This window comes from Coffea eugenioides, chromosome 9 (genome assembly GCF_003713205.1).
Source record: "Coffea eugenioides isolate CCC68of chromosome 9, Ceug_1.0, whole genome shotgun sequence".
Taxonomy (NCBI): domain Eukaryota; kingdom Viridiplantae; phylum Streptophyta; class Magnoliopsida; order Gentianales; family Rubiaceae; genus Coffea; species Coffea eugenioides.
The window spans coordinates 24336161-24359604 of record NC_040043.1 but is presented as its reverse complement, the minus strand read 5'-3'; the positions used below and the strand labels follow the sequence as shown (position 1 = coordinate 24359604).

The 23444-nt window shown below is 39.0% G+C and overlaps 1 protein-coding gene across 1 annotated transcript; it reads left to right on the top strand.

Moving 5' to 3' along the window:
• Window positions 1-352: 352 nt before the first annotated feature.
• On the top strand, window positions 353-3685 carry LOC113781973 (putative disease resistance protein RGA4). Its single transcript, XM_027327876.1, has 2 exons — window positions 353-3026; window positions 3172-3685. Exon 1 carries the CDS (start codon window positions 468-470, stop codon window positions 3018-3020), a length of 2553 nt encoding a protein of 850 aa, XP_027183677.1. The 5' UTR covers window positions 353-467; the 3' UTR covers window positions 3021-3026; window positions 3172-3685.
• Window positions 3686-23444: the final 19759 nt, after the last annotated feature.

Here is a 23444-nt window from a genome sequence, read left to right as displayed (position 1 = left end):
TTGGATATATAATTATACATAATATCAAAATATAAATATTATATATATAAGTAATTAAAGGGTCGGACCTATATCGAACTTAAACCTAATGCAGCCTAAACTTGGCTCATATTTAATTCAAATCTAATTTTTAAATTCAAACTCAGTTTGACTTATTAAAATATCGGACTTATCGAGCTTTTTATCGGGTCGAACGAGCCGAGCTCTGGCTGGCTCAATCCATTGACAGTCCTAAACGCAACCCCAACGGACCCTAAGCCATCTTCCCAATATCCAGTCCCGCGTGTCACAGTTTTACTGGCTGCTTCTCCATATGTTCGGTTCGACTCGTCTTTGTTATGTTCTCTAGATTGACTTGCGTGCTCAGCTTGACTTTACCAAGTAATTTTGCTAAAGGGATTTATCTGCCTGCAAATCGGCGATCCACAAGAACTTCTTCTGGACTCCGTGGCATTGTTAAGATCAAGATGGCAGATTCTTTTCTTTTCGATATTGCACATACAATTCTTGGGAAACTGGGCTCCCTTGCTCTGCAGCAATTTTCCATGGTTTTTTGTGTAAAAAATGATCTGGATAAGCTTCAAAAGACTCTACTTACCATCAAGGATGTTCTTCTTGATGCCGAAGAGCAACAAGCCAAAAACGATGAACTAGCCAATTGGGTTGAAGAGCTCAAGGAAGTACTATATGATGCAGATGACTTTCTTGACGAAATTGAGGTAAATGGTCTAAGGAGACAGCTACTTTTCAGAAACATTAAAGGGAAGGTCAGTGGCTTCTTTTCATCTTTCAATCCAGTTATTTCAAGGTTGAAAATGGCTTACAAGATCAAAGATATAAGAGCAAGATTAGACAGCATTGCAGCTGATAAGGCAAAGTTTCCCCTATCTGTCAAGGTTGTTAATGGCTCTGACTGGCAAAGAACTAGGGATCCCACTTGTTCTTGGATCCAACCTTCTGATGTTATAGGAAGAAATCATGAAAAAGATGTGATGGTCCGTCATCTTATGCAGAATAATAGTAACGAGGAGAATCTCTCTGTCATTTCAGTTGTTGGTATTGGCGGTTTGGGGAAAACTACACTTGCTAAATTGGTGTACAATGATGAGATGATAATTAAACATTTCCAATTGAGAATTTGGCTCTCTGTTTCCCAAGCTTTTGATCGTAGCAAATTAGCTGCTAGTATTGTCAGTTGTGCAACTAATAAACCTTGTAACGAGTCACTTACTTTTAACGAAGTGATAACTTGCCTTCAAGATTCTTTGAGGGGAAAACGGTTTCTACTCATCTTGGATGATGTGTGGAATGAAGATAGGCCTAAGTGGCTCGAATTCAGAAGCTGGTTATGTGGTGGTGGAGGGGGAAGTAAGGTCATTGTGACTACTCGGAATGAATATGTTGCTTTTGTCATGGAGTCTACCTACACTCACAAATTAAACAGTCTTCCAGATAATGATTGTCTGTCATTGTTTGTGAAATGGGCATTTAGAGATGGGCAAGAAAAACATCACCCTAACCTTGTAAAAATTGGGGAAGATATTGTAAAGAAATGCAAAGGAGTTCCCCTAGCGATAAGGACTTTAGGGTGCATGCTATTCATGAAAACAAATGAACGTGATTGGCTGTCAGTGAGAGATAATGAAATATGGCTATTAGAACAAAAGGAAGATGATATCTTGCCTGCATTAAGACTGAGTTACAACCATCTGCCTTGTTACTTGAAACAGTGTTTTGCCTACTGCTCCATGTTCCCAAAAGGGCAAGACATTGCAAGCATCATGTTGATTCAGCTGTGGATGGCCCAAGGGCTAATACAGTCATGCAGTGAAAATGAAGAGCTGGAAGATATGGGCACTCGATATGTCAAAGAATTGTGCTCGAGATCATTGCTGGAAGAGGTTGAAGCATATGGATCATTCATAACGTTTAAAATGCATGACTTAGTGCATGATCTTGCAGTGTCAGTTGCTCAAAATGAGCGCTCAGTCCCAAACAAGAAGTTTGGAAATTCAACAGAAAAGATGCGTCACATATCACTCCATAATTATAGTTCAATAAAAAATAAACTTCCTGTGCTCAAACTGAAGAAAATACGAACTTTATTCCTTCCGCATGCAGGGTCAGAAAAGGAGAGTACAGTTGCAATTGGTGGTGTCATTTCAAGATTCAAGTACTTGAGGGTATTCGATTTGAGCCATTCACGTCTTGAGGAGGTACCATTGTCAATTGGTGACCTGAAACACTTAAGGTACCTTGATCTTAGTGGCAACGACAACATCAAATCACTGCCCACAACCATCTGTAGGCTGCAGAATTTGCAGACTCTACGCCTTGTTCTGTGCACGCAGCTTCTGAATATACCAAGGGGTATAAAGTATCTAATAAGCCTGAGACACCTCTACATAACTACTAGAGAAACAAGCTTTCTCCAGAAAGGCATCGGATGCTTGACCACTCTTCAGTCTCTATCGATTCTTAGATGCGAAAATCTCACATCACTGTTTGAAGGAGCTGAAAAGCTGATTAACCTCAGGACCTTGGTGATTGGAGATTGTCCAAGGTTGACCTCTTTACCAGGGGGTATGAAATTTTTGACAGCTTTGGAGAACCTCATGATCATCAACTGTGAAGAGCTTAACTTCTCAGATTGGCAAGATTTTCAAGGATTTACAAGTCTTCGATCATTGATGATTGGAGGATTGCCACGTTTGAGTGATCTACCCCAATTTGCTTGCACTAACAGTAACAAACTAGAATTTGTACGTATCTCAACCTGCCCTGGCATTGTGGATCTTCGTACTTGGCTGGAAAATGCCAGCTCGCTTAGGAAGCTTGAGATTATAGGATGCCCTAAATTGACATCTTTGCCAGATATCTTGAGTTGCCTCAGTGGATTGATGGTGTTGAAAATTGACAAATGCCCTGAATTGAGCAGAAGGTGTGAGAAAGAATTAGGAGAGGACTGGTCTAAGATATCTCATGTCCAAGAAATATATCTAAATGGTGTCAAACTGTGAAATGAGGTATTCTTTCCCCAAATATAAAAACCTGCAGATATTATTTTAATGCGGAAAAATAGTTAGCTAATGTGACTATGAATTGACATGTAATGCTACTAGTTAGTAGTTCTTGTAGTGCTCTAAATTATGTCATCTGCTGCTTTTGTAGGTGTATGAAGCTATTTAGCTCAAGTTGACCTGCCTGAAGGGGAGATCATTAGCACTGCACAAGTCGAATCAAATTCTTCATGGGTCTATGTGGAGCATAGATCCAACAACATTTGTGATTGATTTCCATTTGGATAGGATATTTATCTCCTAATTTACTTTGATTGTGTTAACTTCCATGCAAACCCTCTTTATGTTCATTGTTTTCTAGAATGTCTTATGGACAAATAACAGCATATGCCATAAAAGAAGCGAGATGCTTGAAACTGTGTAGGCTACATTTCCTCAAATTTGATGTCATAGATGATTATTGTCTGTCTAGAAGAACAAGTGCAAGTGGAAGTGCCAGCGATAGTTTACCGAATGGATATTCTTTTCTATCGCATGCATCTTGGAAGGCTACTGAGAAAAATGGCGCAAGAAGAGCTTATGATTTTGTGCTAGGTAACAGAAGTTTCAGTTGTCAGCGTTTTCAACTTTTTGAGTCCTAATTTTTGCTTGAGGGGTTGATGGTATTTAAGGGAATATAAGTGCCTGATCTTGTGGTAGTAAATTAAACAGAGCTACAATAAAGAAAAATGCAAGTATTTTTTGCAGTTTTTGCTCATCCTTCTGTGACTTTTTTGGCATTTCAGTGAAGATTATGGCTAAATTTTTTTTTTTTTCCTGACGGAGGGGGTATCCGGGCCATCGGGTAAACCGGACCCGACTAATTCCATACCGGTCCGAGAGGAGAGGTCCCATCCCCCCGAACACGTTAATCATGGGACTCGAACCCTTGCGGGAGACTGGACAACGGCTCTTAAGGAAAATGCCGTGACCAAACGAGCTGCCCACGAGGGGCGCCTAAAACTTTGTTTTGATCCTTGATATCCTGGTGGTAATGTACAAGGGATTATAATGCTTATAAAATGATAAGAGCATGTTTGTGTTTCTTAGGTTATTCTAGCTCTGATCCATCTCGTGTAGGTGGACCATTTCATACTTTAATTTGGCCTGATGGTGGTGGAGGAAAGAGGAAAGAGTTTGGCATTTGCTGCCCTTTCTAGAGAGTAAGAATGGCCCGGAGTAGCGAGATAATAATTTCCGTGTCAATATAGAGTTAGGAGCCGTTTGGTAAAAAGTCATCAATCACAATTATTATTACTATGATTAATCAGTTAATGGTAATGAATTTTCGTTGAAACCTATAGAGTATTCGGCAATTAAAATTTAGGTATGAATTTTATATATTTCTTTTTTTCCTCCTCCTTTTTCTTCTAATTTTTTCACCACTATCTCTATTTCTTCTAGTATTGTTTTAGTTTTTTTCTGTTTTTAATTAAAAATATGAGACACATGAGTAAGTAAATATTGATTCTCTACTAAAAAGTAATTAATTACAAAACTCATATAATGAACCTATCGTATCCACTAAGTCATCAACGTTAACCAATTTCTAAGGCAAATGTTATTAGCACTCCCAGAAAAACCTCTAACACTCCCTCCTTTGTTTCAAAAACATAAAAAGGGATGGAATGCTGGAGGATTTTTTTTTGGAGTGCTAATTATCCATTTTATAAGCATCTCTATGATTAGCTTTAAAAACCACCTACCAAACACCCCTACTAGTGTTTAACTTGTACATCAACATTTTCTTTTCTTTCTTCAGTTAATTGGTGCAATACAGTTTAGTAATTAGCCTATATCAAAAAAGAAAAAAAAAAGGTACAAAGGAGGAAGAGGGGTAAAAGATAAGAGATGAAGGGCTGTATGGACAAATTATGCATCCAAACATAGCCAGTATCATTCTCCTAAATTTGGACTTATTTACATGAGAAAATAGAGTTAAAAGGCGAACCAAGTGATTCGATATTCAAATCAAACTTGATTAGCTAATAGTTTGTTCTATTTTGATTTGTCCACTAATCAAGTCAAACTTAAATAATATTTTGTATTCAGTAAATTTTTAAAAGGATAATTTCAGGAACCTCCGTCAAGATTTCTGACAATTACACTTAAATAACCTTTAATATTAAAAATTATACTCCTCGCCCTTTTCAGATGGATGTGACCAAATGTCACCAACAATAGCTTCCAAATGACTAAATGCCTTGAAAAAATTGTACATTTTTTGCTATTTTTTTTATTGATATGATAGATTCTATACTACAGCTACTTCTACTCTATACTAGAGGGAGAGGGATCTAGAGAGATCAAGGGGAATTGGTGAACTACTACCGATTCAGACGGGTGCATAGACACCCGCTGACAAAATATTTCTAGAAAAATTTGAATATTAAAATGCAGGCCAAGAGATTTAATTCTTTGACCGACACCCAAGTAGAACTTTTAAAATTCTCTTTGTGGCTTACTACTCTTAGAAAAATGAGAAAATGAAATTGCATTAGTTAAAAATTTTTTTAATGCTTCTTGGCGTCATTTGCTGGTGGCATAAGAACTTGAGATGCCAATTGGTTATACAGTACCAAGAGAAACCAAACAACTTTTGAAAGGAGTGGACTCAAGAAACCAAAGTTTCCTCTAGTTGGTGATCCTTCATCCGATGAAGAATCTGGACAAAAAAGTGCATGATATATAGCTATTTCAGCTCCATCAACATCACTACAGGTAAAAGATCAAATTGTTTTAATTTAGTGAACTTATTTAGAAGTTTTTTTAGGTACCGTATCTTGTTGATCATCTTAATACTTGTCATATTATCATTGAAGCTCCTCTCAGTAGCATGTGGCCAAGATATAGGTGTTAGATTGCTTGTAAAAGTAGGCCAAAGGAATAATCCTCATTTGTGGGTGTTCATTGTCTAATGAAGATGAATCAGAGGTTATATCTATTGTGATTGATTTTGACATGCATGTGATGTGCTTGATGTTTTTGTGAGCAAGTGTTCTAGACATAGACTAATTATGAAGTTTACTCCTATGCTATTCTGTATTGATAGTTCATTGTTGATGATCTGAATGATTGTGCTGAGATTTTAGTAGAAATAAAGATGTTTGATCATTGATTAGGGCCTTAGTCAACTGGATCTTGCATGTTTAATTGAGCAGCTTTATTTTCTGTAAATGCACGAAAACTTCTCATTCTATGACTTTGTAATGGACAATGAGCATCATTAAGCTGGAATTAATTATTATATGCAATTCTAATGTTTGAAAGTGTGCAAAACAAGATGCCGCATGTAGGTGTCCATGACATTATTCTTCACTACAAAGGGAAGAAAATTAGGATTTTCAATGTGGATCCTGATGAGTATTCTTATATAGTGCTTCTTAATGATGTTCATGAAAGAGCATTTCATGAAGTTCTTGGGAATCTTAAGTATCTGTTACATTTGAGATGTGTTATTCCAAGAAGTGGTGAAACTATGGATGTGAACACTAAAGTCATCGTACTCCTCAAGTTTATTGACAATGGCGGCGAACGAGCATCCAGTCATGCGGAAAATTTCTTCAAAATACGGGGGATCATGTGCTTTAATGAAAGTGCGTATGATTTCGTCCTCAGTCATCGGTGGCTCGACTTTGGCAGCTATCTTCCTCCACCTCTTGGCATAAGTCTTGTGATCCTCGGAGGGTTTTCTTTTTGTTCCTTCCAACGTGGTTCGTGTCGGAGCCAGCTCGCAGTTATACTCATATTGCCTTATAAAAGCATTGGACAAGTCAATCCAGGTTTTTATTTCTTCGGACTTCAAATTTGAGTACCAGTCGAGGGCATCCCCCTCCAGACTTTCCGGGAACAACCTTAGAGGCAGGTTCTCGTCGTTTACAGGCTTTCCCAACTTGTTAGCAAATAGTCGGAGGTGTATCTTGGGATTACCCGTCCCATCGTATTTGTTGAACTTCGGAGTTTTGAATCCCTCAGGCAATTGTACATTGGGAAAGAGACAAAGCTCATCGTAGTCCAGGACTCCTTGCTTGTTCAACCCCTGACTCTTCCTCATAAACTCATCGAAACGATCAAGGCGTTTGAGCTGCTTTATATCAACGGGAGCAGAAGATTCCCCCATTTCTGCCTTGGTTTGAACAATATGGTCTGGTAGGAATGGCTCAGCAACAGGGTAATAAAAGGTATGTGGCTCAGGTGGTATATTTGAAGTGATTTGGGGTGGTGGACCTCGCGTGTGAGTAAGAAAAAATGAAGGATGAGGAGGGTAAGTGTATGGCAAATTTGTGGTGGGATAGGTGAAAGTTTCTTCGGGTGCAATAGGAAATGATGGAGTAACAGTGGCATGGGCCGAAGGTAGGACAAATGACTCTTGCTCAGGCTGTCTGGCGGGTACAGGTTCGGGTTGAACTCCGCTGCTAATTAGCTCATCATTTAACTTCCTTTGGGCGGCCATCTCATACGCCATCTCTCCAAACTTGGTAAGCATCTCAGTCAACTGAATCCCCGAACTTGCAGTCTCGGGTTGAGCGGTAGTAGCAGACCTATCTGACTGTTCCGGTTGTGAACTCATGTTTACACGACTCCTCTGGGCTTGACTACGGGATCGCGTTATGATGGGGCTTCGACGAGAAGCTATGTTTAAATATTACCTGAAAATTTTGGAAAGATTGCCTTTAGATTTAGCCCTCGCTTAGATATTCCAATAAAAAAAAAAATGCAAGAGTTAGTAAATATCCAGAAAATTCGGATGCATGTCCTATGGGGGAACCCTTTTTGTGCCAAGGGTAGGCCTAGAATGAAAATGCAATCCTCCAGAGCAGGCACTATACAATACCTGATGGATCCAATCAGCTTATGGAGTGAAAAATAATTTGAAAAAATTTGGCCCATTGGAATGAGAAGAGACGACGGTCAAAACGAGGACCTCGTCCGAAGGGATTGATCACTTTTGATCGAAACAAGAACTTGCAAAAATGCACGGGTTTGACCTTGACGAACTTCCTATCGAAGAGATTGGAATTCATTTTGACAACTTTTCTCAATGACGCACGGGTCAAAACTTCAACTGATCAAATGGCTGGATGCAATGGATGCTTTTCTCAAAATCGACTAGGTTTTCCATTTTGAAATTTGACATTGAAATCCTAATTAGTCAAATTAAATTGACAATTTATTAAATACCGACCGGATTACCCTAAAAAGGGAAACAGGTCAAATGAATTGAATGAAATTTATCCAAAATTAATCAGATCACCCCTAAAAAGGGTAAATTGATCAAATAGATTGAACGAAACTTGATTTATTCAAAATCGGCTCGATTGCCCTAAAAATGGGTAAATTGGCCAAATGAATGAAATTGAACTAGTGATTTATTCAAAATTCGGCCAAATGACCCTAAAAAGGGTAAATCGGTCAAATGAATTGACGATTTATTCAAAATCGACCAGGTGACCCTAAAAAGGGTAAATTGGTCAAATGAATTGATGATTTATTCAAAATCGACCAGATGACCCTAAAAAGGGTAAGTTGGTCAAATGAATTGATGATTTATGGAATGAATTGGCAAAGTGGATTGGTTGATTTGTCTGGCCATTGGTTATTTCAAAATTATTGAGATGCATTGGTCTATGACCTTCTAAAAATCAAATTTTGGCCTCAGTTTGTTTCTCGTCTCAACAGGAGGAATCATTTGTGAATTTCTTCAAATTAATGTCCTTCACGCAAGGGATTTTTACCAATTTTTGATAAAATGGCCAAAAAGTGATTTTTAGACGCTCATATTCCAAAGATCACTCTATGAAAATGATCGGATCCTACCTTACCTTGTGCACTACCCCTTTGGATGGTACAGAATGTAAACGTGCAAGTCTCACTGGATTAAGTATCCGAGACACAAGGTGGCTTATTCCTAAACACGGGATTCCCTATGTGGCATTCCCTTTCTATGGTTTATGCATGATGCCATTTATTAAAGCGATGTAAAACATGCAATTTAAAATGAAATCATGACATAAAAGGACCTTTTATACGCCAAGGTAGGCTTAGAATGCCATGCAATTATTAATCTATGAATGCAATACCAAAAATCTTTAAACGTGCAATAACCTATCTACGAGGGTAGGTTCTAAAAGAAGGTCATGCCAGACCTCTTATTTGCTAGGGTTTGTGAATGCAATGGGGACACAAAATCAAGAAAAGTTAGTTCAGCCAAGATAAATACACATAACACATTGTAGCAACGAAATCAAGCAATCAGTACAAAGAAATAAAGCAATAAAAGGGAGAAAGGGGTTGGATCCATCCCCTCGTGAATAGTGTCCCTAGCTCAGGATAAGGCTGACTCTATCCTAGGCAAGTTACCATGGATGCATGAGGTATTGGCTCACTAATGCAACTAGACTCGATAGGTTTTAGGTCCCCGAGCCTTCAGACTTAGAAACCAAGGGTCATCAATCCCAAGGTTCTTTGTCGGTGGCTCGAGCGATTCCCCAGACATTGCTACGCACACGTCGTGTCACGGCCACATGTCTGAGTGAATCTATCAAAAATCCTTAATCTTCGACTAAAAACTAAAGGCTATTAACCCAAAGCTTAAAGCGGAAGATTAAGTGACCCCTTGGATCGTGCTACGCACACGTCGTGTCACGGTCACACGTCCAAGTGAGTCGCCTAAAATCCTAATAGGGTGGAGTGGCGTGACAAGCCACTAAAAGAAAAATAAATGAGGGGTTAAAAATTAAAGCGTATGCACGTATGCTAGTGCTCGTTTGGAGGGGAGGGATCAAGAACCAACGTGAGGCTCTAAGGTGACACACACCCCCCCCCAAATGCAATGCGAGCGCGAGGTAAGTAAGTAAACATACATCCAATCAACCAATCATACATTCACGAGCGAGGGAGTAGTTGGATACGCGTGAAATGCAAAAATCCTAATAAAAGAAAAAATGCAATCCTAAACACCCAAATGTGATATATGAAAAGATTAAAAGAAGAAAAAGGTTGATTAAATCAAATTTGCTCGGACTCTCGAATGTCCCCAGTGGAGTCGCCAAACTGTCGCGCCCCATTTTTTGATAAAATGAATAAATGGTTTAAAAATGTATTTTTCGATTCAATTTGCGATTGGAAAATGAATTGTGATTTAAAAGAAAAATGGGTCTAAATGGGGGTTTGAGAATGCGACGATTTGACCCAAAATTATAGTTTAAAAAGGGTTTTTAAAACTAAATACGGAGTCGCCACTTGGTAATGAGTTAAGGTGTACCAAGTCACCTAAAAAATGTATTTTTAAAAAAAATAGGAAAAAGTAGTGAGAAACCCTTTTTAAACGACTCCTAGTCTACGTAAACCAAAGAAAAAGGTTCGGGAGTCACATTTGACAAAGGGGAAGGCAAGGATAAAAATCCAAGGCACCCCTTTGACCTAGCCAAGGCTAGTTGCATGATTTAATCAAAGATTTTCTTGTTTTAACCAAAGAATTTATTACATTTGGATGTACTACATGAATGCAAACCCTAGACCTAGGGGTATTGGGGGAAATTTCTCTTCAAAGGTTGAGTGGTGCCAATCACATTAATTGTGAAGCCCAATAACGATCCTTTGAAGAAGTCACGAATAATGCGAGTGGGATGCAAATGAATGGAATGCATGTATGCAATGTGAGGACATGAGTTTGAAAAAGTAATAATAAACAATAAAAAATGTAAAGGAAAATGTGCACGTGAGTGGGCAAGGTACGGTATGTGAAATGATAATATGAAGTGCATGTGTGCAAGTGATGATAAAAGTGTTCGTGTGCAAGTGAAGAAACACAAAGGTGCTCGCGTGCAAAATGAGAGGAAAAATGAAAGTGTGATGAGGGTATAAAATGGTAGAGTGGATTTAAAAATGCATGAGCCTAGGGAATTCATGCACATTGGGTACGGGGAGACCTAAATCGTGACTCAATTTGCCCTTTTATAGAGGGAATACAAGCGTGCTAAGGCTTATAAAAAGCCACACTCGTCTATATCCCATATTTAAGGGGATTCTCAAGCAAATGAACCCTTATAAACTAGCATGAAATGCAAAACCTAAATTGAGAGGGAAGGGATTAGAGGGGCATGCGAAATGATAAAACTAAGAAAAATGCATGACATGTAATGAACATGCAAACATGTACTAACGAGGGTAAATTCCTAAGAGTCTAGCATTGGACTAGCCCATTCTATGAATTCCACCTAGCGTTGGACTAGTGGAAACGTTCATTCATTCATCACATTCTTTCATGGCCATGGAAAGCGAGTAGACATGCCAAACACTCGTAAGCACATAGCACATAACACTTAGCATGCTCGACTAGATGCAAGGCCCTAATAAAGCAAATTAACACGTAACAACTAAGCATGCAAGACACATAAGACAATTAAAGCCCTAACTATTACATTTGCTAGCTAGGCATACGTCTTCGATAGGTCTTCATTGAATGCTCCTCCAAGCCCTATCTATTACAAGCCAAGAGGTGTACACATACCCCATAAAGAATAACTTAAGTAAAAAGCAAAAGTAAATGACATAAATAAAAGGAATCAAGGAAAGGCTAAGAAAGCAAAGTAGACATGCATATTCACATAACACATAGGAGCACGCAGGGTCAAATGAAGTGCAAATGAGGGATAGAGTGTACCTCCCTTGAATTGACGCCCTAATGAGGTGAAGTTACTAATTTACCCTCCAAAATAGTAAAAAGGTCAAGGTACCACTTAAATTATCAAATAAATCAAAGAAAATGTAAACCGACGTCAAATTGAATTACTCGAAGCATTCCAAGGAAAGTAAACTACTCGTACTTAACCAATTAAGACAAACAAAGACCCCATTGAAAGAATTAAAGAGGTCTAAAGGGCCAATTTATTATTATTATAAACACTAAGGGACTAAAAACATAAAATAAAATTAAGAATCTAAGGTGAAACTTACCAAATCAAACTAGAAAATTCACAAAAGGTAAACAAGGAGCAATTTACTAGTAGCTAAACAACCAAATGCCAAATGCCCAAGAATCCAAAAAAATCAAATTAACTACAAGTCTAGGAAAAAGAAATTATTAGACCCTTGAAATTCATTCTACAACTCTTTAAGTATCTACCCAAAATAAATCAAGATGAATTAAAGAGGGAATGGCATGTTAGGAGGACAAAATTAATTAAGTTTTCCAATTAATTGGGCCATGGATGCATTAGATAGAAGTCAAGGGGTGGGAGTGCAATTTTAGAAAATTTCCATGCAAGTTCATGCAATCTACGTGAAGAACAACATGAGAAACAACATTCTGCAGCAGAAATTTCTGCTGAAAGCTTTCGGCAACCCAGCATTTTACAAAGACAGCCTTCGAACATAGCCAAATCCAAACACAACTATCACACAATTCTCTCACTTTGCATCATGAAGCTTGTAGGCTTAAACACCCAAAATCGGACAACAAGCATGCAAAAATTTGAACAGCTCAAGCAGCCTCATGCAAAGTTTTACAAATTTTTCTGCAACATCTCTTGTCAAACCATTAGCAACTTGAAACTTCAACAAGAGAAACAGCACACACAACTTGCTTTTAAGTTAAGGTCTCAAACCCAAATGTGAAGGCTTTGAACTAAGCGTCTAACTACACAATCACCATCATCTAAACAGGAAGAGCATTTAGAAAAATCTCATGCAAAAAGTCTGGAAAAGCTTTTGATGACAAGAAAACTGCTGCAACCTTCCAGCCGCAGCCCTCTATTCATTTCAGCATGTCAAACAGGTTTATTCATACCAAAATTCAACCTATCCGTCATCAACTAAACATACAACTTCATTGCATGATTGAATCAAAAAGATGGAGCTGATCAAGGATAGAATGAAGACCAAAACAGCAAAAGAAGAAAGAGTGCAGCAAGCTTTTTTTTCAATTTGCTTCCTAAGCTTTCCAAGTTTGCTGCAATTTCCAGCCGCAGCTTTCTATTCATGCGAACCAGATTTTTGATTCAAATGCACAACCTTGATCAAATACTTTTTAGCCCAGCATCACGACTCTAAACCCAGCAACAAACTACCTAGTGACCACAATTCAAATGACCAGAAAAACTTGGGAAGACATCATACAAGATTCTGGAAAATGCATGCAGAAAAAGAGAAACAAAAACTCTCTTATCATCTCATCAACATAGGCTGAATACCAGAATTTTGGCTTGGGCATGCATATGGTGTATGAACTGAGCAACAAACCACATCATTACCATCATCCAAGCAGGCAGAAAGCTTAGAAAAATCCCATGCAAAATTCTGGGCAAGTATGCAAACATTTGATGAACAAAACTGATGCAATTTTTTTTACCCACTCAGCCGAGAAAGCATTCATGAAAACGACTCAACGCATTTCCCATCATTCAAACCCAACATACAAAGACTTGAAACAACATTCTTCATGCATTTCCAAGCATTATTTTCCAGAGAAAAATTCCCAAAAACAATTGCAAATTCCAGTTTCACTCCCTCGGCAAATCACATAAATTTTCCAGCACTTGGTTGGTCTTAAATCCGAATTTACCTCGGTTGAATCATTGTGTTAAGTACCCAAGACTAACATGCAAGGCTACTTAATGAAATTACTATCATTTCTAGTTCAGATCAAGTTCGGACAGCAACTATAAACATCCACAAATCCAGAAATTCATTCGGCTATTCTCGGATGATCTTGCATGCAGCAGATTTTTTTGTTCATTTTTATTTCTTGCTTAACCGAGCTAATGAGCTGCATGCAAAGCTTAATCATCTTGTCTTAAGTTAGTTAATCACATTTATAAGCTCAGATTGCCTCAGGGAAACAAAATTAAAGCTGCATTATTCAAGTTAAGCTCTCGGCAGTCCCAAATTCTTATGCATAACAGATTTCTTTTTCTTCAAATCATCAAGTTTTCACTCGGCTAAATCACTAGATTATGCACTCAAAACCAACATGCATACCTAATAAATGGAATTGTTATCCATTCTAGTCCAAAACAGAGTCAAACACCAGCAACGTTCATAAAAAAAAATCCAGAACCTGTTCAGCTAATTTTCGGACAACTTGCATGCAGCAGATTTTGTTTTCCCTTCAAATTCTGGCTTAAACACAGCTAATAAATCCCATACAAGTTTAATCATCCATCTACTAATTAGCTAATCATACAACTAAGCTCAGATCATCACAACTTAGCAAATTAAAACTGAGATTACCATCTCAAGCTCTCGGACAGTACCAATTTTTTTTTCAATCAAATTTCTGGTAACTTAATCCTTTATCCAAACATACAACCCTCACATGCATGCCTCCAACAGCCTCAACTACCCAAAATCAACTAGTTCAAGTCTATATATTACCTCAACCTGGAGTTTACACACACGGCTGGCAGCAGAAATAGTTTTCCTCCCTTCAACAGCCCAGAAATTGCAGACCGCTATCTCTCTCTCTCTCCCTTGCTCTGGCTTGCGGCTGGATGAAAGAAATTTGGTCTCAAGCTCTTCACCAGCTCACGGATGGAAGGCAGAATGGGTCGCAAGTCACTCTCTTCCCTCTCTAAGTTACGGATAGGAAGAAAAGAAACAAGAAGCTCGGCTCCCTCTTGCTCACTCTTGTCGATGGAACCGAGGCTACAGCTCTCACTCCCTCCTGCTCTCGGTCCAAAGCAGAAACTGAAATCTGTCGTGGAGTTTGGGTGCTTAGTGGTTGATATGAAGATGAATCGCGGATGGAGGAGGTTGAGTGTTTTTTTTTTTTTTTTTAACTTTCAACTTAATAAATACAGAAATGATAAAATATAAATAATAATAATAATAACAAATTGCCAAAAACCAGGTAATAATAATAATAATAATAATGAAAATAATTTAAAAACTAAACAACTAAAAACAACAAAAATGGCCATTTTTCCATCTTTTTTGTTTCATTTTTCATTTTTCATATTTTTCATTTTTTCCTTTCAAGAAAGCATTGAATTTAAATTACAAACGACTAAATCATATTTTTTTTGAATGCTTTTCTTTTTTTTCTTTTTTTTTTTCTCTTTTTCAACAAATTCTATGATAAAACTTAAAAATAAAAATAAAACTGGAAACTAAAAACTAAAAATGAACACAACAAATAAAAAACTAAAAATGAAATTTCACCAAAAATTTGGTGTCTACATTCTTATCATAAGATTCCTTCAAAGCATTATGCAGTTTTTCAACAAAGGATTCAAGATCATCATCTTCTTCATCATCACTTTCAGATTGAGAGTTTATGGAAGTTACCTCATTATCTCCAATAGCCATGAAGGCCATTTGAGCTGATTCTTCCTCTTCTTCAACTTCCCCTTCAGAGTTGCATTCATTCCAAGTAATCTGGAAGTTGTTGAATCTTGGCTTTCGATCAGCTTTTCCATCTTTCATTTTCTTCATGGGGCATTCATTTGCATAGTGTCCAGGCTGTCCACATTCATAGCATTTGTCCACTTGCTTCTTGTTGAATTCTTGTTTTCCTTTGTTCCTTGCATTTGATGAATAATTTTGGAATTGATTGCTAGGTCCTCCCTTTCTGAACTTCCTTTTATTCAAGATTCTTTTGAAACCTCTTGTGATGAGAGCAAGATCATTATCATCACCATCCGAATCTTCATCATCCAAGTGAGCTGGATCATCTTCACTTTGAGTAGTCTTTAGAGCAATATTTCTTTTTGCTCTAGCATCCTCTTCCTCCTGCACTTTAGATTTCAGTTTTAACTCATAAGAGGTTAGTGAGTTAATGATAGATTCAATAGGCACAGAACTTAAATCCTTAGCCTCCTCTATTGCAGTCACTTTATTTTCCCATTCTTTGCCCAATGCATTGAGAATTTTTCTGTTCTTCTCTCCCAAGGTGTACTCTTTGCCCAACACCTCGAGATCTTTGATCAAGTCAGTGAACCTGCAAAACATTTTGTCAATATCCTCAAGAGGTTCAATCTTAAATGATTCATACTTTGTGACCAAGATGGCCTTTCTCTGTTCTCTCACATTGTCACCACCCTCATGGATTTCTCTTAACTTATCCCACATTTCTTTGGCTGATTTACAGCCTTTCACTCTAATTGATTCATTTGAATCTAAGGCACTATAAAGAACATTCATGGCCTTGGCATTCAATGTGAGGTTAGTCCTATCTTGAGCATTCATTTCAGCTCTCATTTTTGGCCGAAGCAGCCCTGTATCTGCATCAAGAAAGTTAGCTTCATGCGGTCCTTCACTCACAATAAACCACAGTTCAATATCAATAGATTGCAAAAAGATAATCATCCGTTCTTTCCAGCTAACATAGTTGGAGCCACTGAACATGGGAGGCCTAGTAACAGATTGCCCCTCAACAAACATAGCATGACTGGTTGTCATCTTTACTCCAAGCCGTTAGAGCTTAATCTCAAGGAGACCAAGCTCTGATACCATTTGTAAGTCCCAAAGACAACCAAGAGGGGGGGTGAATTGGGTTGATTAAAATCTTAACCAAATTTATGCACTTTTTCTTTAATAAAAATTTACCTTCTTTTCTAGTAATGATCAACCAAGTAGATTAGAAGACAAGAGCAATATTGATCAGAAACACAAGTATAGACAAGCAATGAGAATTTTATTAAACAGAAAAGTAAATTAGGGAATCAAACCAAGTGTCTACCAAGCTATCCTCAAACTTGAAGACCACACACTAGGAAGAGCAACTTCTCTTAGATGAAAGAAGATCAACTAGATGTACAATGGAGGGAACACTTCTTCCTTGCCCTAAGCCTCACTTAGTCAAGCTAAGAAGTTTTACAATCACTCAGAAAAACCCTCAACAAAGCTACACTAAATATCCTTTCAGTCACAAAAGAAATGCTCACCAGAAATTCACACCACTTTAAAACAAATCTTGCTTTGGAGACTATTTTCTAGCTAAAATATCTCTTGAGATCTTGTAAACAAAGTGTGCAAAAGTCCTTCCTTCGTTCAGAACAGTTTGCTTTTAAAGGGGAACAAAAATGGGATTCATTAAAGCTTCCAACGGATAGAAGTCAGATGAAGGGTCAGCTAGCCGTTGGGGCTTTCGGACGTCCGAAGATCAAATCATCGTCCGAACCAAACGTCCGAAAACCGCCAAGTTGAAGTTCGGACGTCCGATGAGATTTTTGTCGTCCGACAGCACAGCGTCCGATCGTAGGCCGAGAGTTAGCAAGTTATCTTGGAATTTTTCGGACGTCCGATCTGGTTGATATGCGTCCGAGGTGTGCGTCCGATCCTTCCGGATGTCCGACAGTTTCCTTTCGGCCGTCCGACCTGATTGTCCTGTTTTTGCTTCTCATTTTGGTTGTCTTGCATTTCATGACATATTTGAACCTGATTCTTGGATAGACAAAAACACTTGTATTTGAAGGAGGTTAGATAAACATTTCAAAGTACCAAGAATGACAAACTAGACATACTTAAAAGACAGTATCTTTGATCGGAACAAAACAATGACTAAATTCGTTTATATTATTTCAATCTTGTTTGCCACATCCAAAGCATCGTAGACTGGAGTCAATCAAACATATGCTTTCCTTGTTTCATCAGGCCTGATCAATCTTGGTCAGTATAAACGAACTTTTGTGATTATCAAAACCAAGAATAACATAAACTCTTTGCTTTCACTAAGATGTGGTGTTGAAGGGATTACATACAATTTGGGCACAAGAATAAGACAAATCCTGACCTCTCGTTTTCCTTAGCCACTTCCAAATTAGAAATAACGCCCACTTGATTGGTCCTGAAAGATGAGCCAACAAGAAGTAGTGACCCGTTACCTTAAGCACCGATGCTAAGGTGAGGAAGAAATCTTCTGTGATTTGGTATTATTTTGAGAAATTCATCATGAAATTGTCTGTTAGGAAACATAGTTTCTTACAGTGTTCAAATAAATGGAGAGTCATCCAAACAAATTTTTGCAACTAAATGGGTCCACACTGGGGCAAATTTTCATTTGTAAGACTTCGCAAAATAAGCCCACACTGGGGCAAATTTTTTATAGTCCATTTGAGGATTTCGTCAAAGAGTCAAGCATGACTTTCAAATCAATCACACTGCTATTTCCATGAGTAATAGTTGCAATATTTTAAAATAAAGTGCATGTTGTACTTTGGCAAGCCCCCTGTGCAGGTATCCATGGCTGAAATCGACGAAGAAGCGTAAGTCAGAATCTTACGAATCAAGGCCTCAAGGAGGAGCAACCATGCCGTAATGCAAATCAATTGATCGGTTGCACAATAATTGGTGGAAATTGGGGCAAATTATTTTTTGAAAAGATTCTCAAAAAATCAAACTTGAATTTAATTTCTTGTTCCTTGACAAATTTCAATTTGATCTCAGCGCCAGCCGCGCACCCTTCCATTCCCCATTCTTGACAACCACATTGAATTCACTGACTTCAACCACCGTTAGCATCGAGTCTATCTCACTAACGTGTGCGTTTCTATTCCACCACCATTAGCATCGAGTCTATCTCACTAACGTGTGCGTTTTCATTCCGCCACCGTTAGCATCGAGTCTATCTCACTAACGTGTGCGTTTTCATTCTACCACCGTTAGCATCGAGTCTATCTCACTAACGTGTGCGTTTTCATTCCACCACCGTTAGCATCGAGTCTATCTCACTAACGTGTGCGTTTTTAATTTTCCACCGTTAGCATCAAGTCTATCTCACTAACGTGTGCGTTTTGTTCAACCACCGTTAGCATCAAGTTTATCTCACTAACGTGTGTGTTTCATTTTGCCACCGTTAGCATCGAGTTTATCTCACTAGCGTGTGTGTTTCTTTTCTTCTACCACCGTTAGCATCGAGTTTATCTCACTAACGTGTGTGTTTTATTCTATCTCCGGCAGGCTCGGGTTTAATCCCACTGACCCATTATTAAGGCAGGTTCGGGTTTAATCCCACTGACCAATTCATCACTGGGGCAAATTTTTGGATGATTCTTCAAGTAAATCTTATATAGTTTCTTCATACATACCAGCATTTTATTTTGCATCGCCACTAGCCGTGGGTCAGTCCCACTAGTGAGCATTTTACTTTGCACCGCCACTAGCCGTGGGTCAGTCCCACTAGTGAGCATTTTATTTTGCACCGCCACTAGCCGTGGGTCAGTCCCACTAGTGAGCATTTTATTTTGCACTGCCACTAGCCGTGGGTCAGTCCCACTAGTGAGCATTTTACTTTGCACTGCCACTAGCCGTGGGTCAGTCCCACTAGTGAGCATTTTATTTTGCATCGCCACTAGTCGTGGGTCAGTCCCACTAGTGAGCATTCTATTTTCCACTGCCACTAGCCGCGGGTCAGTCCCACTAGTGAGCATTCTATTTTGCACCGCCACTAGCCGTGGGTCAGTCCCACTAGTGAGCATTTCATTTTGCATCGCCACTAGCCGTGGGTCAGTTCCACTAGTGAGCATTTTATTTTGCATCACCGCTAGCCGTGGGTCAGTCCCACTAGTGAGCTTTTTATTTTGCACTGCCACTAGCCGTGAGTCAGTCCCACTAGTGAGCATTTTATTGCTTGAAAAATATTTTAGAGCATTTATTGCTCGTGACTTGGGCAAGAGAAGTGAGCTGTATAGCTCAGGATCTTAAGGGTCAACCAGTGTTCAAACTCGACAAAAGAGTTGGCTTGGGAGCCACCCGTATCCTTACTATGTAGTGTTACTTTTCTGCTTTTGCTTTGCTCTTACTGGTCAAATGTTGACATGTAAAAACTACATTTTTACCCCTGGTTACTCACTAAGCATATAGCTTACCCCATTCTATTTGTTTTCCTTAGCAGGGGGCCGACGCGGGGATCGCTCGGGAAGGTGTTTAGATAAGTTGAACTTGTACTTGTTAGAAGTGGACTAGTAAGTTGTATATATTTGTCATGGTGGTTAGAGTTATCAGCTTTTCTAGGGTACTTCTGGTACTCGTGGTTTGTATAACTTGATATATTCGTTTATGTAATTATTGCAGAATTTGATGTAATTTTTGAGATTTATATTGTAATCTGTTTGAGGAATGTAGTGAGCGACTGAGTCCCGGCGAGAGCCGGGCAGGCGACCCGCCGAACCCTCTGGTTCGCCTTAGGGGGAGGTGGGGCCGTCACAGTTGGTATCAGAGCTTAGGCTTCAGATCTTTGTAGTGTATCCTAGACTTGAAGTTTAGGATGCCGGACTGTGGGGTATTTGGTTGTTAAGGTAAATATTGAATGCTAGGCTTTTGATATTGGACTTTTGTAAATTTTTTTCCATAAGGCAAAGTGGGGATTGAGTTGATTGCACTTGGAGATGGCCAGTCCCAGTGTGGATCGACTTGGTTCTTACTTAATGTTGCAGTTAACTATTTGGACCTATTCTTTAGGTTTGCACCCTAGGGCCGTCGGGGCAGTGCTGGTGGATTAGGTGGGCTCCACAGGAGAGTTGCGTTAGGACCGTTGACTTGAATTACTTTGTTGTCTTGTTGAATTGTTTTGAAATCAATATGTTTAGTGTTTTGGTACTAACTGCATTTTGGCTAATTTGTGCATATCTTTGGCATAAACCTGTATATGCATGTTCAAAAAGTTTGATCATTTAGTGTGTTTTGTATTGTGTTTTATATGGTAAAGTTTTCAAAACAAATGGAAGACGGTGGCCGCGATGGAGGTAGGGAACGAAGCCGAGGCCGAGGAAAAGGTAGGGGACAGAGACCAGAACCCGAAAGGGTAGAAAATGAAATTTTGAACCACCAAGCTGATAACCAAGTAGCTACAGCCATACAACGGATGACAGAATTGCTGGCACGAATGGTGGACCAACAGGGTCAGGGTCATGGGAATAATGCCGGAAACCCTGTAAATAATTCGGGCAATCACGAGGGAGTGGACCGTGCCCTCGAACGGTTCCAAAAATTTGCACCCCCGAAATTCATAGGTGAACCTAGCCCTGACTTAGCTGAGAGATGGATGGACCGCATGATGGATATATTCGCTGCGCTCGGGTATTCAGAGGAACGGCAGGTATCTTTTGCTGTCTTCCAATTTGAGGGACCAGCCAGAGCTTGGTGGAATGTAATAAAGGCTAAGTGGGAACGAGAGCAGACCCCCTGGACTTGGGTCAATTTCACCCGTGAGTTTAATGAGAAGTATTTGCCACCGATTGTTCAAGAAAGGCGAGAAGAGGACTTTATCTGCCAGCGTCAAGGGCCGTTAAGTGTGGCCGAGTACGAGACACAATTTACCAAACTCTCCCATTTTGCTCCAGAGTTAGTACTAACAGACCGAAAGAGAATTCGTCGATTTGTCCAGGGGTTAAACGTGGAAACACAAGAGGCACTGGCGGCTGCCCAGTTGGATACATTCAGCCAGACCCTGGAAAAGGCACAGCGAATAGAAACGGCAAGGAGTCAAGTGAAAGCTTTCCGTGACAAGAAGAGGACACCATCTGACACCTATACCTACACTGGTGAGCAAAGCTCGAGAAGCGAGCCGCCTAGTAAGAGAAGTAAGGAAGTCAGTGGTACACGACCAGTGGGGACTCCGAATCAAGGTAAAACAAAGGAAGATCAGGCAGGAAAAGGGCCCCAAAGTGGTGTCTCACATGGGGAATCAATGTTGGGAACCAGAAGAGTATGTGATGTTTGTGGGGCCACTAACCATACGGAAGATACCTGTTGGAAGAAAGAGAAAAATCGGTGATGTTTCCGATGTGGTAGCAATGAACACCTAGTTGCTCAGTGCCCTCAGAAGTCGAGGAGAGGAAATAAATCAGGGACGAGGGGAAACATTTCTAGGCCGATCAGGGACACCAAAGGTATGAATTTCGAGGACGAAATTCTTTTAAGAGGGGGAGTTTGTGACGCCCCGAAAAGAATTAGAGTGAGAACCCAGAAATTTTCTAATTTTCTAGGGTTTATTTTATTTAATCGCCATCCTTTTCTACATTTTCTTTATTAGAAAAATTCCCCAGATAAAGTTTATGAGCAAAAATAGTTTTAAAATGATTTTTCTAGTATCGGGTAGTTTTTGAGAATTTAAGAGCGTATACCGGACGTGGGACCTACTAGTGTGATAAGTGCGGTAAATGTGGTTCATTTGGAGTAGCTTTGTATATATGGTTTATATTACATGGTGTTATGAGATAATTAGGGGTTTGGTTAGTTCATTAATTCTTGCAAGACAAAAGAAATGAGATAAGCTTGGAATGGACACATGTTGCCTTGTGATTGGAGCTTGGCATTTGACTAGTCTTTCTTTACCTTTACTAAACCAATTTTGACCAAAATTTGTCTTTCATTTTCACCTTCTTGGTCGGCCAACTCTAGAGAGAAAAGAAAGAGAGCTCTTCAATTTTTGCTCCCTTTTCTTGCCCAAATCTTGTAATCCAACCATTTATTTCTCAAATTCCTTCATAAAACTTACTTACTAGGAGTGATTGAAGTGCTTGGTGGTTTTTGTTTGGAGGGAGAGACTCTCATCTACCTTGTATCTAGTGTTTGTAAGGTAAGTGGTTAAGAAATTGTTTCCTTGTTGGTTATGAGATGAAATTAGTAGGTGTGGTAGTTGAACAAGTGATTTTTTTGATGATTTCATGACTTATGGTGAAGATTGATGACATTTTCTATTTAATCATGAATTTTCTGATTTAATATGATTCATATGTTGTGGCTTTGTATGATGATTGGAAATGGTATATAAGGCATCTAGAAGGTGGAAAAAGTGGAAGATTGCAAGTAATTTCTGTTTTGGAAGAAAATGGAAAAACCTAGGGTTCATGAAGCTACATTCTGTCCGGTTTTATAGCTCCTAGTTAGAGGCCGAATTGGCCTTAGATTAAAACATGAAAGTTGTAGGGAATGACATTTTAGAGGTGGATACAAAATTTCAGGTCAATCGGAGTAGTGTAGAATGAGAAAAGTTGAAATTACTATTGCTGTCCTGGTTTTACCCGAATTGGAGAATTGCTTCTGTAATTGGTTGTTTTGGTCAGGAATGCTTCCGAATTGGTTGTTGAGGCCTTCTGATGAAATGTATCCCTGTTTCTTAGATTTCGTATGGTTTTGGAATCACTTGATTTAGACTGAGGTAGCCCGAGTTATAGCCAAAACACTCGCACCTGTTTTGTACCCTGGAATTTACGTACGTTCTGCATTTAGCTTCTGCCCTGTTTTGTCTGTTTTGATAACGTACGATCTGGGTGTTGACCCCTTAATAAGAAATATATATCTTGGTTTCAGCTTCGAAACGGTATAAAGTTCATCCAAATCCGAGTCCCGTAGCTCCAGTTGTGACCAAAACAAGATCGGTTGTCAGAACTGCCTTCGAATTTGGACAGTTCTGACAGAAATGTTTGGACCCATTTTTCTCCA